The sequence below is a fragment of the Mesoplodon mirus genome, assembly GCF_964341445.2.
Source record: "Mesoplodon mirus genome assembly, chromosome: 1".
NCBI lineage: Eukaryota > Metazoa > Chordata > Mammalia > Artiodactyla > Ziphiidae > Mesoplodon > Mesoplodon mirus.
In genome coordinates this window covers 62,347,457-62,367,230 of record NC_138976.1, presented here as the reverse complement: position 1 = coordinate 62,367,230, position 19,774 = coordinate 62,347,457, and the positions used below count along the sequence as shown (strand labels likewise).

General features: G+C 38.2%; 1 protein-coding gene across 1 annotated transcript in view; it reads left to right on the top strand.

The window, feature by feature from the left end:
* The first annotated feature begins 436 nt into the window (after nucleotides 1-436).
* The window catches only part of SNAPC3 (small nuclear RNA activating complex polypeptide 3), a 37,922-nt gene continuing 18,584 nt past the window's right edge, over nucleotides 437-19,774 (top strand). The window contains exons 1-4 of the mRNA XM_082626197.1: nucleotides 437-771; nucleotides 1,447-1,524; nucleotides 10,206-10,290; nucleotides 18,358-18,462. Of these exons, the coding sequence (XP_082482323.1) occupies nucleotides 452-771; nucleotides 1,447-1,524; nucleotides 10,206-10,290; nucleotides 18,358-18,462 (588 nt within the window). The 5' untranslated portion in view covers nucleotides 437-451. The remainder of the gene's footprint in view (nucleotides 772-1,446; nucleotides 1,525-10,205; nucleotides 10,291-18,357; nucleotides 18,463-19,774) is intronic.

The following is a 19,774-nucleotide window of genomic DNA, read 5'->3' as shown; positions in this document are numbered from 1 at the left end:
ACCCTCAAGTCTCTCAGGCTTTGGGGCAGTGAGGCAGCAGCGCAGCTCTCGAACCCTGGAGTCAAGGAAAAGTTCCGCACCTCAGGGCCGAAAGGAAAACAACAAGGGGGACCAAGGGGCGTGCCAAAACCGCCCTATCCCGCATAGAGCGATGCTGCGTAACCGAGCGGGCTGAGAACCCACCCAGACAAGCTGCGGTGAAAAGAAAACCGCAGCCGCTCTCTTGTGAGCCAAGACCAGAGAACAATGAGTTCAAGCCCTGCACGCGGAGGCTCGTGTTGCCGCGCCCAGGGGCGGGCCCAACTCGGTGCCTGACGGGAAACGTAGTGTCTAAAGCTGCGCCAGTGCAGCCCAGTTGCTCGCCGGCCCGGGCTATGCGCAACTACAAGACCCAGCAAGCCCCGCGAGGCCTTGATCAGCCGCTTTTCGCCGGGAAGGGAGAGGGGCGAACATGGCTGAAGGCAGCAGGGGCGGCTCAACATGCGGCGGCGGGGTGGGTGGCAGGCAGAACCCTGTTCCCAGCAGTGGCGGCTGCAACTTCCCAGACTACGAGCTTCCTGAGTTGAATACGCGCGTTTTCCATGTGGCCGCTTTCGGGGAGTTGTGGCTTGGCCGGCTGCGCGGTGAAGGGGACTTGTCGCTGAAGGAGCCGCCGGCACCGGCGCTGCCCGGGGGCCAAGGGGTTGCAGACCCCGGCCGGGAGGATGAGGCCGTGGCCCGGGATCTGGGCTGCAGCCTGGAAGCGGCAGCCGAGCTGAGGGCGGTGTGCGGGTGAGTGCGGGGCCGAGGGGCTCTTGCGGCTTGGAGTCAACCCGGGTGCAGCCTTGCTCCTGCGCGCCCCTGGGCCTCATCGTGGGGGCGGGCCTGTGGTTTACTCCCCGGGGTAGAAGGGCCGCCCTATCAAAGCTTTCCCGGAACAACGGGAGAAGTCCCGTGATGGGAATGCACAATTTCTGCTAGTGGAATTGAAGGGACGAGAGAGCCACATGAAAGATTAATTTTTCTATTCACTAGTTTTTAAAGTGCTTATTAATGTAGGAAAGCAATCAGTAACAGCGACGTGTATCTGTCTTTGACAAGACACTTTGACGACGGAGGAACCTTAGTTTATGATGAGGCTGGAAGGAGATTTAACCACAACAGTGTCAAAACTTTGATTATCTCTGGTCTCTTTTGGGGACCTCCTGGGTATGCTGTTATTGAGATATTCTTCAAAGTGCCTTATTTTAAATGAAAATATTAAAATAACGATCTCTTTCTCCATTTAACAGTATTGGCCGCCTTCAACCAGCCATATATCCCTTTCTTTATAGAATACTTGCACAGAATTCGCCTTTAATTCTGGTTATTTGATTGCTTAATTATTCAGTGATGTATTTAGGACACAACCCCTGCTTGCTAAGGACAGGATGCGGTGATTGCTTTGTTTGTTTGTTTTTGTTTTAGTCTTGATAAACTGAAGTGCCTTGAGGAAGGGGAGGATCCAGAAGTCATCCCAGAAAATACTGACCTAGTGACTTTGGGGTATGGAGGACTTTGCTTTTGTTACTTGCTACTTATTTAAATATTTTTTCAACATTATATTATTCGAAAGTTGACAGTATGGTATTGTTATCCCACCTCCTAAATTCAACCATTGTTGACATGTGGCCGTATTGGCTTTAGCTGTATGTGTTTGAGATACCTCGTGTGTGTCTTTTTCTATTGCTGAACCATTCAGTAAGTTGCAGACATCATGATAATTTACCGCTAAGTACATCAGCGTATAGCTTCTAAAAGTATGATCCTACTACTTAATCAGAGTGGTATTATTATACCTAAGAAAATTAACAGTAACAGCATTATCTCTAATATCCAGTCCATATTCAAATTGGTGTTTATTTTTAAGTGTTTACAAAGGTACAGTTAATCCGCTTAGATTTTGGGGTGGCAAGCTAAATACTCTGATAGTGTGGTAAAGGACTCGTGTTTTAAAATTTTCTGTCAGATCCATACTTTTGTAAATTAGGATAAAAATGAATTACTAGAAAAATGAAATTAAAAGGCAAACATAATAAAACTCCAAGTTTTTTATCATTAAATTCAACAGTAATATTACTGTCATATAGGTGTGAACATTTCTAAATGCTTACTCTCATTGTCTGTGCTGATTGGAAAACAAATAGCTCATAGATCAATTCCGGTCTGCCAACCATATTTTGAGAAAGGCTGCTCTATGGTAATACTATTATAGAGAAACTGCATGGAATAGTGAAATTTGTAATTTCCAGTTTGTAGCCCGCTTACTTTGCACCATCTCAGCTATGTTGTCTTCCTTTATCCTACCCTTTCTATTGTCCCCCTCAAAAATTTAGGCAGGCGTTTCAACCCTACCTTGTTGTTGGGTTATTTTTGTAATTGCCAAATCTGTTTCTCTTATCCCTGTTGCTAACACTTACATTAGCAACACTTGGAGCACTGTAAAAGGTTCCTGTCTTTCCTATGTCCTGTGTTTTCTCCTGACTTATCCATCCTTCTCTCACCTAAGCATGCTCATTTGCTGAGAAATTGAGAAATCAACCTCTCCTCTATGGGCAAATTTCAGATTTTTTTACTTAGACATTTGAAACCTTCCACATAGCCCAGATCTGCCTTTCTTGACTTGTTTTCAACCATTTTCTCTTTCAGTGCCTCAGGATGCACGTGGCCCCTCTCCCAAGTGAACCCTAACCTAACCAGTCTTTGAGTCCCTAACATTCATTTCCACATCTCTACAACCCATCTATCTCCCTTTAGAAATGGATACACTTGTAATGTCTAGAATTCTTTTAACATTTCTAAAGTCCTTGAAGGCTCATTTAGAGTCCAAGCTCCTTCATCTGTGAATTGCCCTTAAGCCTGTAGGACTGCTTTACTCCATTTGGTACCTTTTAACTATTGTTGATTGATAATTTGGATTTTTTTCTAAAATGCACATCTGATTGTCTCACTCTCTTACATAAAATCTTTCAATGGTTCTTAGGCATAGTCCTGAGTTCTTAAATGGATCACAAGGTTCTCTATAGAATGGATCTTGCTGATCTTTTTGGCCCTACATCCCTGCAGTGCTCCAGCCATGTTACACTGTTTTTCAGTTCCTAGAATGTGCTCTCTCATCCTAGGCCTTTGCCTAGAACACTCACACTTCCTTATCCCCCGGTCTGGCTGACTTCTACTCATCTTTCAAGTTTTAGCTGAAGGACTAAGGACTCCATCTAGCTCCCCTTTTATGCTCATGTAGCCGCCGATACTTCTCTGTTGAAATACTCTTCACACTTATACTGTACTTATTTAATTTTTTGTTTTCTAGCTAGACTTAAAAGTTCCATAAGCTGTGTCTGTCACACCCACTGCCATGTCCCTCATTCCTAGAATTTTGGCATATAATAATAGGGAGTCAGTAGATATTTGTAGAATGAGTGGAATAAATGAAACTTGCATAAGCTAAGGAAGTGATTTTTTTAGAGATTGGCTAAAAGAAGAAAGTTGATGATATTTATAAAGCAGACTTTTTTTTCTGTAGTTAATTACATGCTAATTGGCTTATAATGATGTTATTGAGCTATGTGAAATAGTAATTTTCAGACTGCTTTACACAGTGCTTCCCCTGGCTATTTTCTGTTACTAGATCAACTGGATCTCCTTGGTTGTCTTCTAGTCCCTTCCATAGGAAATGTGAGTAGAATTATATGTATAATCTAATGTAAAAGGAGTTAGTGCAGCATTCCTTAGCTGGGAATATTTTGATGTACTTTAAAACTATTATATTTAAAATAAGACTAATCTTAACAGTACCACAAGTGAATTAGGCTTATGCCAAAACCCAAAAATCTGTATCTCTATGCTTTCTCTTTCACTAAACCTTCCTTTCTTTTCCCTACCAATAACTTAAAAACGTAAAGTAAAAACAAAACCTAAGTACATGACCCCGTTATTGTGGCATAAAATACATTTCTAGCACTTCTTCTTTTCTCCAGAGGTTAAGCAACATTGTTTTGTTTTTGTTTTTGTTTTTTTGCGGTACGCAGGCCTCTCACTGTTGTGGCCTCTCCAGTTGCGGAGCACAGCCTCTGGACGCACAGGCTCATGGGCCCAGCTGCTCCGCGGCATGTGCGATCCTCCCAGACCGGGGCATGAACCTGTGTCCCCCGCATCGGCAGGCGGACTCTCAACCACTGCGCCACCAGGGAAGCCCCAGCAACATTGTTTTTAATACAATAGCTTGTAAATAGAATATTTAAGAATATAATCTAAGAAAAATTTCCAGAATGGGGAAGAAAACCCAAACAAATTAAAAGGGCTCACTGGTTACCTGGGAAAATTAACTCAGAATTATCAACTCTGAGATGTGTCCTAGTAAAACAGTTATATTTCAGAGAGAAAATGGGTAACAAGGGGCATTAAAAAATATATAAATACAAAGGTAACCACTGGAACAAAAATGCAAAGACCAAACCTCCCCTGCAATTTCTAAAAAATAGACAAGCAGGGCTTCCCTGGTGGTGCAGTGGTTGAGAATCTGCCAGCCAACGCAGGGAACACGGGTTCAAGCCCTGGTCTGGGCAGATCCCACATGCCGCGGAGCAACTAGGCCCGTGAGCCACAACTACTGAGCCTGCGCGTCTGGAGCCTGTGCTCCGCAACAAGAGAGGCCACGATAGTGAGAGGCCCGTGGCACCATGATGAAGAGTGGCCCCTGCTTGCCGCAACTAGAGAAAGCCCTCACACAGGAACGAAGACCCAACACAGCCAAAAATAAATAAATAAATTTTAAAAAAATAGACAAGCAGAAAGACACGTCTCATAATGAAAAAAAACAGCTAATATAACAAAATACATACAATTAGAAAATGTAATAGAATTGAGGCCAAAGGCATCGGTTTTTCTCCAGTCTCATAAAAGGGTTTAGATTAGGCTCACAAAACAAAAACCTTGCAGAGACAACAGACACATCTAAAATAAAGTAATTCAGAGAGGCTAAAAATAAATGGTGGGACAAAAGTATACCAGATAAATGGAAAGAAAAATTGAGCAGATGTAATGGTCCTGATAACAGACTAATAAAATTCAAGTCCCCAAACATTAAATATGACAAAGGACACATTTTAGTGCTAAAAGCCACAAACCACAGTTAAGATAGAATACTTATAAATATATATACCCCAAAGAATACAGCAACCAACTTTATAAAACAAAACTATAGGGGATACAAGGAAACATAGCTAGAAACACACTAACAATAGGGCACTTTAATACACCAATCTCAGCACAAGACAGATCAACTGGCTAAAAAAAGTGAGGAGGTAAGAGCTCTAAACAACATAATCAGTAGGATATGTCTTATGGAGATACATATATATACATAAAATTTATAACCCTGTGTTAGAGACTGCGTGACACATTCACAAAAGTTGGTTATATATTAGGTCACAGAGGAAACATCATAACATCCATTGAGTAGAAATAAAACAAACAGCACTCTCTGATCACAACATAATAAAACTAGAATTTACTAACAAAAACAAAAATCAGGCCATTCTAACATGGAACTGTTCTAACAGGGCTACTGTTACAACGTGGTAAAATATATATACCTTAGTTGTAAAGCTAGTATCTTACTTAATAGAGAAGCAGTATATGTATTTCTGCTAAGATTTGGAATAAGCAAGCATGCCTAGTATCTCACTGCTTTGCAGCATTGTATTATAGGATTAGCCATGCAGTTTGACAAGTGGAATCAATTAGAAGCATAAGAGTAGATAAAGAAGAAAAACTAGTTCTATTTGTGAATGATTTAATGGTATTACCTGGAAAAGAAATCAATGCTAAAACACAGAAACCAACAAAGAATTTAGTGTAAGAACAGGATACAAAATTGATAAATAAAAAAAATAGCCTTTGTAGATACAAACAGTAAACAATTAGAGGACATAATAGTGGAGGAAAATCCCATTTACAATAGTCAAAAAGGTTAAATACTTAAGAATAAATTTAACAAGAAATGTGTAAAACTGAGGTAAGGGAAAATTTTAAACCCTCCTGAAAGACTCAGAAAATCTTTAAAACATTGAAAGATAGCCTCTGTTCTTGAATAAGAATACTAAGCATTATAATGTTGTTAGTTCTTTCTAAGTTAATTTACAGATTAAGTGCAATCCCAATAAAAATACTAAAAATATTGGTTATTTTTTGGAGTTAGACAGTTGATAATAAAGTTCATATGGAATATATTAAAGAATATCTAGGAAAAAAACTGGGTGAGGAGGAGAAAATTGTGAGTGCCTGGTAATTTTACCATATATTAAAATATACTACAAAGTCTTTATAATTAAAACAGTGGGTACTAGTTCATGAATAGACAAATAGACCAGTGGAATAGAAGAGAAAGTCCAGTTAGATTCAAATGCATATGGAAATTTAGTATGACGCTATACACAAGAATAAACTCCAGAGGGATTGGGATCAAAATGTAGAAAGTGAAACGTACCTACCTTGGTGTAGTGAAAGGCTTTCTAACTATGATTTAAATCCAGAGGTAATAAAAGGAAAAGATTGATAAAATTGACTACCTATAAAAATTTTAAATTTTGCATGACAAATAACACCATAAACAAAGTCAAAAGACAGCTGCCAGACTTGGAGAAAATATAACATATACACAAAGAGCTGGTAACCCAAATATATAATACCTTAAAAGTTGAGGGACAAAGACCAAAAACCCAAAGGGAAAATGGGGAAAAGATATGAACCAATAACTCACACACAAAAAAGATATAAAAATGACTCACAAACGTGAAAAAATGTTCATGCAGATTCATTATTAGAGAAATGCAAGTTAAAATGATGACAGATACCTTTTTTCGCCTATCAGACTGGCACAAATTTTAAAATATACATTCTTTTGATGAGGCTGAGGGAAGCAGGCATTTTCAGACATTCCTGATAGAAACGTAAATTAATAACAGCCCTCCTCTAGGGAAATCGGGTAATGCTCAACACAAAATTACATAGGCACTTAGCAGTCCCACTTCTGGCAATCTCTACTGAAGATATACCTCCAACAATATGAAAATTTATTATGCATAAGGTTATTCGTTGCAGCATTATTTGTAATAGCAAATATTTGAAATATCCTAAATATACATACATAGGATAGTGTTGAAGAAATTATAGGACATCCACACAGTGCAGTATTGTGTAGCTGTGCTAAAGGATAAGGAAGGATGAACCAGTAGAGAGATTTCTAGGAAATACTGTTACGTGACAAAAGCAAAGCCCAGAAGCATATGTTACCCTTCTTGGAAAAAAGAAGTTTCACTGGGTATCAATTTACTGGCTCTCATCTAAAAGTGTACCCTTTTCGCCTGCTCTGTAAAAATGAGTCTCAGCTCTTTAAATATTTTTCCTTTCCCAACTGGCACAGTATTAAGCTTTGTCAGTAAAGGGCACAGGAGAGACTTTGCATGAGGAAGGAGTTCTGCTTCTTTGTGCCATGTGCTGGCTCAGCAGGGTCCTGCAGCGCACACAGCGTCCCCAGCATCCAGCTCCCGCAGTACCCGGCAGTCAGTAACACAGAGCTTTCCCTGCCACTCCACTCCCCTTGAAACCTCCCTGGAAAAGCTTTTCCTGACACCCTTGAGGGCAGATTTCCAGCAGTTTCCACTGATGCACCCTAGCAACTTCTCTGCCATTCAGCGAGTCACAGCCATTTCCTCTCCAACAGGGTCTGGCTCTCAGTCCTGGGGGAAGAAAAAGGACCCTTCCTTGGGTATTCGTTCTTAGCACAAGGGGTAGGGTTCCTTGTATGCTCTTCCTGTATTCTCTAGCGTTCTCTACTTCTTACTTGCCAGTCCCTCATTACTCCAGTCCTCTGTTAAAAGTTAATAATTCTTTAGATTAAGCTTTCTCTGTTCAAATTACTGTTTAGTTTTTTTCTCCTAATTGAACTCAGACTGACACAAAAAGGAATATAAGAAAATACATAGGTATCTGTGTATTTGAACAAAAGAAATGGAGAGGGTAAACCAGACTGTAGAGATTGGTGGCCTGTGGTGGGTGGGTAGGACAGAGGTGGAAAGAAAGGAGGAAATAGGTACAGGTTAGTGGTTGGGACAAAGAGGGAATGATACTTCTGTGAATATGTATACTTTTTATAACTCTTAGAATCATAGTAGTGTTTCACATATATTTTACACAACCCAAAAGTAATCAGACAATTAAAACCAGCCAAGATGTAGGGGGAGACCCAAAGTAGAACATGAAAACTAACAAATGAGTCTAATTGTGTTACAAATGAATGGCATAACAACACTGAAGAGAATTAGTAAGAAAGATCTAATCTGGTTCTGTATAAAAGTGTACTTGGGGGCTTCGCTGGTGGCGCAGTGGTTGAGAGTCCGCCTGCTGATGCAGGGGACACGGGTTCGTGCCCCGGTCCGGGAAGATCCCACATGCCACGGAGCGGCTGGGCCCATGAGCCATGGCTGCTGAGCCTGCGTGTCTGGAGCCTGTGCTCCGCAGCAGGAGAGGCCACAACAGTGAGAGGCCCGCGTACTGCAAAACAAAACAAAACAAAAAAAAGTGTACTTGGATTCAGTGTTGTAAGGCTGAAGACAAAAAGAACTACTAATTTTTAGTGTTTTTCACAGGGGTGTAGGTTAGCAATTCTGAAACCATGTTTTTTAAAGAACTGAACGTGTAAGTGAATAGATTATAGATAAAGGGAGCTGGGTTTCTTACTTGTGGAGAAAAGTTATAAACAAGGAAAGGTTGAAGGCTAAAATGAATCCTGATTTTAGTTTGGGATTAGAAGTATTAGTATAAACTCAATGGCTTTAAAAATATATAACAGAGTATTGGGTTAAATAAACTACATTATTGAAGTTAAAAAATATATAAACAGAAAAATACAGAAACAGATATTTGTACATGTGTGGTTTAGTATATATATGTATGTTTCGTACCTCTCTCTGCTGAGAGTCCTGGAGCAGTGACTGCGGTAACAATGAGAACACCTCATGCTCAGGTACAGGTGTCTAAACCTCTCTCCAGTGCAGGAACTAGGGCTCCTAGGAGAAGTGGTTGATTCCAGGGCTGAGACACGAAAATACAGGGTGAGCCTTGAGCATCTTCTGTGGTGCCAGAAAGTAAGGAAATGCTTAACAAGAAAAAAAAAAAAAAAAAAAGATGACTTGTTGAAAGAACAGAGCCAAGTTGAAGGAGTTCCTAGTGGCCAAAACTAGAATAATTTGAGCAACAGAATAACAATAGTATTAGATTTTAACCCATAGAATAAAGTAAATATTTATGAGTTCATACAAATAATATAAATAACCAAATAAATAAATAAATAGGAAGAAAGAGGCAGGTCTTCCTCATAATACCAGTGAATAAATGTTAAAGGAGGAAAATAGAGAATCACTGTTAGGTATAAACCACAGTAATAAGTGTTGTAGACAAAATCTACTGGTGACTGCTAAAATTCCTGGATGAAAGTTTGAGGAGAAACAAGATTTGAATAGTCTCAAAATATCTTCCCGCAAACACTTATCAGGGACAAAGGAAAAGAAAATATCTTTGTAGTGTAGGAACCTGGCAGACAGGAGCTTAACCAAGGTAGATATCTACAGGAATAAGACATACTAATATTAACATTATGAACATCAGGATGATACAGTGAGAAGGAGGAAAACATCATTTTTGTGGTATTCTTGTCAAAAGTTTATAAGCTTACTCCAATTACGAGGCAACAGCAATGAAACCCAAATTGAGGGACTTTCTATAAAAACACTGATTAGGGCTCTTTGAAAGTGTCAAGGTCATGAAAGACAGTGACTGAGGAACTGTAAAGGACTGGAGGGGAAAGGAGAAATTAGAAATGCAATGTGGTGTCTGAATAGGATCCTGGGACAAAAAAAAGAGGCACTAAAGTTAAAAATTTGTGAAATTCAAAAAAGTTCTTTAGTTAATAATACTGTATTAATGTTAATTTCCTGGTCTTGATAATTATTCTATGAACATGTAAGATGTTAACAGGGAAAGCCAGGTAAGAGATATAAAGGAATTCTTTGTACTATTTTTGCAGCCTTTCTTTAAGTCTAAAATTAGTTCAGAATAAAAAGCTAAATATTAAAGATATTTTTGAAGCCCCAGTAAAGAATGTTGAAGTTTGATTTTTCTTGTAACAGGGTTAGAAAGAGACTTCTGGAACACCGAGAAGAAACGATAATGATAGACCGGGTCTGCAGACAAGAAACATTTGCTTATGAGATGGTAAATGTCTTATCTTTTCCACCTTTTCCCATGAAACAAACTCTCATTGATGTTAGTGATGACTGTATGGTGGCTTTATATTGGATGTGCTTAATTAGAAACAAATTAGAGAAACTTCACTGGGACTGGGAACTAGTAGGAGAAAAAGATCAATAAAATTCAAGTGATGGGGAATTCCCTGGCAGTCCAATGGTTAGGACTCCACTTTCACTGCCGAGGGCACAGATTCAATCCCTGGTTGGGGAACTAAGATCCCGCAAGCCATGCAGTGCAGCCAAAAAAAAAAAAAAAAAAAAGGAAAAAAATTCAAGGGATGGCACATTTTCCTGTCAGATCTCAGCCTTTATTTTTGCTTTTACTTTGGTCTTGCCCTCTGTATTAGGCTTATTTCATGCCTTTCATCACCCTCTTTCTGATATTTTTGTTCTGCTCCTGATTTTGGTTTAACTATATTCTTTTCTAATCCATTATTTCTTAGCTAAAACCCTCAGAATAATTTAAGATGGTGAATAATGAGGAATTAAGTGTTAGTAGACATGATAGGTTCATTCAGTACATGTTCTTGACAACTTATTACGAGCCAAATGCTGTTTTAGGCACTTAATAGTGCAGAAGGGCATCTGTTCTCTCTCACTTATTTTTATAATTGTAGAATTTACATAACATAAAATTTAACATTTTAACCATTTTAAATGTTCATTTAAGTGGCATTAAGTACATTCACAATGCTGTGTAAGCATCACCACTATTTTCTGAACTTTTTCATCATCCCAAACAGAAATTCTATACCCATTAACACCAACTCCCCATTCTCCCTTCCCCCAGCCCCTGGTAACCTCTGTTCTACTTTCCATTTCTGTGGATTTGCCTATTATAAATATTTCATATAAGTAGAATCATGCAGTATTTGTTCTTTTTGTATCTGGCCTATTTTACTTACTATAATGTTTTAATGGTTCTTCCATGCTGTAGCATGCATGAGAACTTCATTCCTTTTTATGGCTGAATAATATTCCATTGTATGGATATACCACATTTTGTTTATTCATCTGTTGTTGGACATTTGGGTAATAGCTGCTTTTGGCTCTTGTAAATGATGCTATAATGAACATTAGTGTACAAGTATCTGTTTGAGTCCATTTTCAGCTCTTTTCAGTATATACTAAGGAGTGGAATTGCTTGGTCGTATGGTAATTCTAGGTTTAACATTTTGAGGAACTACCAAACTGTTTTCCACAGGGGTTGAATTATTTTATATTCCCACCAGCAATGTGGGAATGTTTCAGTTTCTCCACATTCTTGTCAGCATTTATTATTTTCTAGGCTTTGATAATAGCCATCTTAATGGGTGTGAAGTGGTATTCATTATGGTTTTGATTTGCATTTCCCTAATGATTATTGATGTTGGGCATCTTTTCGTGTGCTTTTTGGCCATTTGTATATTTTCTTTGGAGAAAGGTCTATTAAAGTCCTTTGAGTCCTTTGCCAGTATTTAAATTGGCTCGTTTGTCTCTTTGTTTTTGAGTTGTGAGTTCTTTGTATGTTCTGGATACTAGATGCTTACCATATGTATAACTTTAAAATATTTTCTTCCATTCTGTGGATTGTCTTTTTACTCTCTTGATAGTGTCCTTTGATATACAAAAGTTTAAAAATTTGATAAAATACAAGTTATCTGTTTTTTCTTTCGTTATTTGTGCTTTTGATGTCATACTTAAGAAACAATCGCCAAATCCAACGTCATGAAGATTTTATTTTACCCTGTTTTCTCTAAGAGTTTTATAGTTTTAGCTCTTAAGTTGATCCATTTTTAGTTAATTTTTATGTATGGTATAAGGTAAAGGTTCAACTTCATTCTTCTGCATGTGGATATTCAGTTTTCTCAGCACAAAAGACTGTCCATTCCCTATTGAGTGGTTTTGGTACCTTTGTTAAAAGTCAGTTGACCATGGGCCTCCCTGGTGGCGCAGTGGTTGAGAGTCCGCCTGCCGATGCAGGGGATGTGGGTTCGTGCCCTGGTCTGGGAGGATCCCATATGCCGCGGAGCGGCTGGGCCCGTGGGCCGTGGCCGCTGGGCCTGTGCGTCCGGAGCCTGTGCTCCGCAACGGGAGAGGCCACAACAGTGAGAGGCCCGCGTACAGTAAAAAAAAAAAAAAAAAAAAAAAAAAAAAAAAAAAAGTCAGTTGACCAAATAAGGTTTATTTCTGAGTTCTCTATTCTATTTCATTGGTCTGTATGTCTGTCCATATCCTGGTACCACATTGTTTTGATTACTGTGGCTTTGTGGTCATTTTTGAAATTTGGAAATGTTAGTCTTCCAATTTTGTTCTTTTTCAAAATTGTTTTCACTATTCATGGTCCCTTGAAATTCCATACGAATTTTAGGATGAGTTTTTCTATTTCTCTAATAACAAAAAAGCATTGAGGTTTTGATAGGGATTGCATCAAATCTTTATATTGCTTTGGGTAGCATTATACTACCAAATTGGATACTGTCTTCCAATCCATGAACAAAAGATGTCTTTCAGTTTGTTTAGGTTGTCTTTAATTTTGTTCAGCAACATTTTGTAGTTTTTTTGTGTGTACAAGTCTTTCATCTCCTTTCTTAAATTGTTTACTAAGTATTTTATTTCTTTCCTTGCTATTTTAAATGGAATTGTTTTCTTAATATTCTTTTCAAATTGTTCATTGCTATTGTATAGAAATACAACTGATTTTTGTGTTGGTTTTATATCCTGCAACTTTACTAAATTTATTAGCTCTAACAGGATTTTGTGTGTGTGTGAGTTCTTTAGGATTTTTTACATAGAAGATCATGCATGTCATCTGCAGAGATAACTTTATTCTTTTCCAATTTGGTTGCTCATTTGACCTGTCTTCCTCCCTTCCTCCCTTCCTCCCTTCCTCCCTTCCTCCCTTCCTTCCTTCTTTCCTTCCTTTTCCCCCTAATTTCTCTGGCTAGAATTTCTCTAGTACTTTGTTGAATAGAAGTGGCAGAAGTGTACATCCTTATCAATCTTTAACTATTGAGTATTAGTTTAGCTGTGGGTTTTTCATATATGACTTTTATCATATTGAGTAAGTTCCCTTTGATTCCTATTTTATTTAATGTTTTTATCAAGAAAGGGTATTGGATTTTGTCAAATGTTTTTTCTGCATCAATTGAGATGATGTGTTTTTTTCCATCATTCTATTAGTGTGGTATATTACATTGATTTGCATTTGTTGAACTACCCTTGCATCCTGAGGATGAATCCCACTTGGTTGTGATATGTGATCCCTTTTATATGCTGTTGAACTTGTTTTGCTAGTATTTTGTTGAGAATTTTTATATTTATATTTATAAGGGATGTTGGCCTGTAGTTTTCTCATATTGTCTTTGTCTGACTTTGGTATCAGAGTATGCTGATCTCATAGAATGAGTTAGGAAGTATTCCCTCCTCTTCAGATTTTTTGGAGGACTTCAGGAAGGATTGATAAATTCACCAGTGAAGCCATCTGGTCCTGGGCTTTTCTTTGTTAGGAGGTTTTTAATTTCTGATTTAATTTTCTTACTTGTTACAGGTCCATTCACATTTTCTATTTCTTCTTGAGTTAGTTTTGATTTATTTCCTTCCTTCTGCTAGCTTTGGGTTTAGTTTTCTTTTTCTTGTTCCTTAGGTTATTGGTTTGAGATTGTTCTTTTCTAATGTAGATGTTTAGAGCTATAAGTTTCCCTCTTTGTACTGCTTTTACTGCATCCCATAAGTTTCTTTTTTTTTTAATTTATTTACGTATTTATTTTTGCTGTGTTTCTGTGCAAGGGCTTTCTCTAGGTGCGGCAAGCGGGGGCCACTCTTCATCATGGTGCCACGGGCCTCTCACTATCGTGGCCTCTCTTGTTGCGGAGCACAGGCTCCAGATGCACAGGCTCAGTAGTTGTGGCTCATGGGCCCAGTTGCTCCGCGGCATGTGGGATCCTCCCAGACCAGGGCTCGAACCCGTGTCTCCTGCATTGGCAGGCGGACTCCCGACCACTGCGCCACCAGGGAAGCCCCCATAAGTTTCTTATGTTGTGTTTTTGTTTTCATTTGTTTCAAAGTATTTTGTAATTTCCCTTGTGATTTCTTTTTTGACCCATTGGTTGTTTAAAAGCATGCTGTTTAATTTCTACATGGAATTTTTCAGTTTTCCTCCTGTTACTGATTTCTAGTTTCATTCCATTGTGATCAGAAATGATACTTTTTAAAAATATATATTTATTTTATTTATTTATTTTTGGCTGCGTTGGGTCTTCGTTGCTGCGTGTGGGCTTTCTCTAGTTGCAGCAAGTGGGGGCCACTCTTTGTTGCGGCGTGCAGGCTTTTCATTGCAGTGGCTGTAGGCCCTTGGGCTTCAGTAGTTGTGGCACATGGGCTCAGTAGTTGTGGCTCACGGGCTCTAGAGCTCAGGCTCAGTAGTTGTGGCGCATGGGCTTCGTTGCTCCACGGCATGTGGGATCTTCCTGGACCAGGGATTGAACCCATGTCCCCTGCATTGGCAGGCGGATTCTTAACCACTGCGCCGCCAGGGAGGTTCCAGAAATGATACTTTTAATGATTTTAATTTTTAAAATTTATTAACACTTGGTGGTCTATCCTAGAGAATGGTCCCTGTGCCCTTGAAAAGCATGTATATTCTGCTATTGTTGGATAGAGTGTTCTATATATGTCTGTTAGTTCTAACTGGTTTCTAGTGTTGTTCAAGTCTTCTATCTCCTTATTAATTTTCCATATGGATGTTCTACTTATTGTTGAGGGTGAGGTATTGAAATCTCCAAGTATTATTGTAGAAACCATCTGTTTTCCCTTCAGTTCTGTCAGTTTTCCCTTTATATCTTGTGAAGTTCTGTTGTTAGCTGCATATAAGTATTGTATCTTGCTGGATTGTATCTTTTATCAATATATAATGCCCTTCTTTGTCTCTTGTGACCTTTCTTTGACTTAAAGTCTATTTTGTTTGACAGTAATATAGCACCCTCAGCTTTCTTTTGGTTATTATTTGTATGGAATATCTTTTTCCATCTTTTACTTTCAGTCTCTTTGTGTCTTCATATCTAAAGTCTGTCTGTTGTAGAGAGTGCATAGATGGATCTAGTTTTATCCAACCTGCCAGTCTTCTGCCTTTTTAATAGGAGAGTTCAGTCCATTTACATTTAGAGTAATTACTGATGAGGATTTACCTCTGCTATTTAGCTATTTGTATGTCATATATGTTTTTTGTTCTTCAGTTCTTCCATTCAGTTTGTATTTAACTGAATTTTTGTGGTGTATCCTTTTGACTCCATTCTGTTTTCCTTCTGTATGTGTTCTTATTTTCTTAGTGGTTACCTTGCAGATTAAAATTAACATCTTAAACATAGAACAACCTAGTTTTAGTAATACCAACTTTTTCAGTAGTGTGTGTGTGTGTATATATATATATATATATATATATAGTCCTATACCTCTCCGTCTCTTCCCTTTATATTGTGATTGTCACAGATAACATCTTTATATATTACGTGTCTGTTAACATAGTTTATAAATATTGTTTTAGGCATTTGCTGTTGAAATCACATAAGGAAAAAAAGAAGTTACAAACCAAAAGTACAGTAATTCTGACTTTTATATTTACTTATGTTTTTACCTTTACCAGTGTTCCTTATTTCTTATAGATTTAAGTTACTGTCTAGTGTCTTCATCTCAGGCTGAAGAATTCTCTTTAACATTTCTTATAGGGCAGGTCTACTGGTAATGAACTCCCTCAGCTTTTGTTTATCTGAAAATGGCTTAGTTTCTCCTTCATTCCTGAAGGCTAGTTTTGCAGGGTGTAGAATTCTTGGTTGACTGTTACGTTTTTTTTCACAACTTTAAATATATCATTGCACTACCTTCTTATCTACGTGGTTACTGGTGAGAAACCATCTTTTTAAAAAAAATATGTTTGTTTGTTATTTATTTATTATTTTTGGCTGTGCTGGGTCTTAGTTGTAGCACGCGGACTCTTATTTGCGGCATGTGGACTTCTTAGTCATGGCATGTGGACTTTTTAGTTGTGGCATCCCTGCGGGATCTAGTTCCCTGACCCAGGGATCGAACCTGGGCCCCCTGCCTTCGGAGCGTGGAGTCTTACCCACTGGACCACCAGGGAAGTCCTGAGAAATCATCTTTTAATCTTATTGAGGCACCTGATTTCCTTTAGTTCTTTGTTTATGGTTTCCTTTAGCTAACTGAGTGCGTTTAAGACAGCTGATTTAACATCTTAGACTAGTAATTTCAATGTTTGGGCTTCCTCAATGGTAGTTTCTGTCAAATTCTTTTTTTCTTGTGAATGGGCAATATCTTCCTGTTTCTTTGTGTATTTTATAAGTTTTTGTTGAGAACTAGACATTCTGAGTGTGTTCTTTACTTGTTGAGAGCTGGACCTGTTTGTGACGTTTCCAAACTGTTTTTCCAATGTGTAGTCCTTGTTGTGTACAGGCATACCGTATTTTATTGCACTTGATTATATACTTCACAGATATTGCGTTTTTTTACAAAGTGAAGGTTTGTGGTAACCCTCCATTGAGCAAGTCTATTGCACCATTTTTCCAACAGCATTTGCTCACTTGATGTCTCTGTCACATTTTGGTAATTCCCACAATATTTCAAACTTTTTCATTATTGTATTTATTTTGGTGATCTATATGATCAGTGAACATTGACATTATTACTACAACTTGTTGAGGCTCAGAAGATAGCATTTTTTAGCAAAAAGTGTTTTAAATTGCGGTCTGTACATTGTTTTTTGGGGCATAATGCTATTATTGCACACTTAACAGAGTACAGTATAGTGTAAATATAACTTATGTGCATTGGGAAACCAAAAAATTCATATGATTCACTTTATTGCAGTATTTGTTACTGCGGTGGTCTGGAGGTGAACCTGTGATATCTCCAAGGTATGCCCGTATGGTCACTGATGTTTCTGATTAATTATCACTTTGGTCAGCCAGTGACCTGACTAAGATTTCCTTAAATGTCTGACTCCACAAAGGGTCCTGTGTCTTTAAATTTTCCAGTAGATGCTGCTGGGGGAAGCCACTGCTGGTAAAACTGAAGGCAAGTATCTGCACCAGGCCCTCAGGACATTGCCAGACCAACCAAAACACACTCTTCCCAGCTCTTGGAGAACAAGATCCCACTGCTTGTCCTGGTGTTGGCCACCTTTTCCAAGACCACAGGCTGCTGTCTCCACATCTGCAACAGGGCTAAATGATGGTAGTTCTTAGCCCATCATAGTTAGTTTACACCCTCTGCTTACCTAGGAAAGATCAGCAGCTTGCTCCTTCATCAGGCACTCACCTGGTTGATACAAGTGTCTGATGAGGTTCCAGAGTGCCAAAATAGTTGATTCCAGTCTCTTTCCATCTTAATGGTTGCTTTGCTGGAGGGACTGATCCCCTAGAGCTTCCTGCTGTGCCATTTTGCACAATGTCACTACCATCTGTTTTTAAAACATCTTTTGCACCTTTACTTCTTAACCAGTCCTCCCTGCTGGCCTCTATTTTATAGTTATTAAGCACATATAAAAGAGAGTGTGATGTATTGATGGATTAAAGATGTGACAGTGTAGTAAAAAACGGGATTTAGAGTCAAACAGATTTGTATTTGCAATCTAACTCTGATTTATCTTGGGTAAATTGGTGAACCTAAGCTTCATCCGTCAAATAGCTTTTATGATAATATGAGCGGAGGTATGTAAAAGTGTTAGTAACTGCCAGTATTATACCAACATTAGGTGATACTCCTGTTTTATCATCAGTTGCTAAGCACTTAGTGCCAAATGTCTTATTAAATGCTTTATTATACATTTCCAGCAACTATTCTGTAAAATAAGTATTTTCTGTTTTTTATAGATGATGAAACTAAAGCTTAGAGAGGTTTTTAACAATTTTCTTGAAATGGAATTAGGAGTCAAACCCAGGGCTGACTCAAGCCCTTGTTTATAGCCCTTATTCTACACTGCCTCTGATCTGGGTCACAGTGTCTGATTTTAATGTCTTATTAACTTGTTTTCCTTCTTCAGGAGTCACATGCCATAGGAAAAAAGCCTGAAAATCCAGCAGACATGATTAAAGAAGGAGAGCTTATCCTATCTGTGAATATCTTGTACCCTGTTATATTTCATAAGGTCAGTAGTAAAACCTTTTGGATTCACAGATAATATGAGTGACTTTTGTCAAAGAATTTAATTATTTGAAGTTTAATTATTGGAACCTTATTTGAACCAAAATAAATGCAAGCATATGCTGTCTCATATGACATTCTGTCTATATTCTTGGGTTCTTTTTTATATAAGGAATATGGTAAATAAGGTCAGATTTCAAATTATCTGAGTAATAGGATTACAGTTACAGTGTTAGAATGTATACCTGATTTCTGTATTAGTAGCAACTGGAAGTGTATGTAAATCCACAATGATTCTGAAAATATGAATTCTTAAGGATTGATTTTTGAAGAAAAACTGGTGAAGGAAGGGGGTGGGTTTTTTTTTCACTGATTCAAAATTTGGGGAATGTTATTGAACTAGCTAAAGACAGCTCTTCTTAGATGAAAATGCAGAAAGTTAACAGGTCAGGGGTATCCAGGAATTTCTTAGGAGTCTCTAATAAAGAGAACTCTATCCCAGCCCAGAGTGTATATATTCTTTTTTTTTTATACAACTTTATTGGAGTATAATTGCTTCACAATGGTGTATTAGTTTCTGCTTTATAACGAAGTGAATCAGTTATACATATACATCTGTTCACATATCCCCAGAGTGTATATATTCTTGATTCTCCAAATACATGTATCATAAACTTTGATAAGGTTTCATTGAAATATTACTCTACATAAATTGCACTTGTGAATAAATAGACTTTTATGAATTATCTGGGAAATAGTACTAATTACCTTGTTTGATTAAGATCTCAAATTATCAATCAAAGCAAAGCAAAACAAAACCAATAAAACCAAACCTGCATTTATAACATGCAGGTAGTGTATAGATTGCTTGACTTCAGTGAGGTAACTTCCAGGAAAATTTAAACGACAGTGAAGTTATATTCCAAAGGCTCTTCATGTTAATGTCACTTTAGTAGCATCTTGATTATAAAATTTAGCTTAAACTAAAAAATTTTTATTGCCAGGTGTATTAGTCCATTCTGGCTGCTATAACAAAATAGCACAGACTGGGTACCTTATAAGCAACAGAAACTTGTTTCTCACAGTTCTAGAGGCTGGAAGTCTAAGATCAGCATGCCGGCATCTGGTGAGGGTCTTCTGGGTTACATACTTCTTTCTTATAAGGGCACTAATCCCATTCATGAGGGTTCCACCCTCATGACCTAATCACCTTCAAAGGCCCCACCTCCTAACACCATCACATTGGGTCTTCCAATGTGTGAATTTTGGACAAACATGAGCAGTCAGACCACAGCACCAAGTATCTCAATTGTACT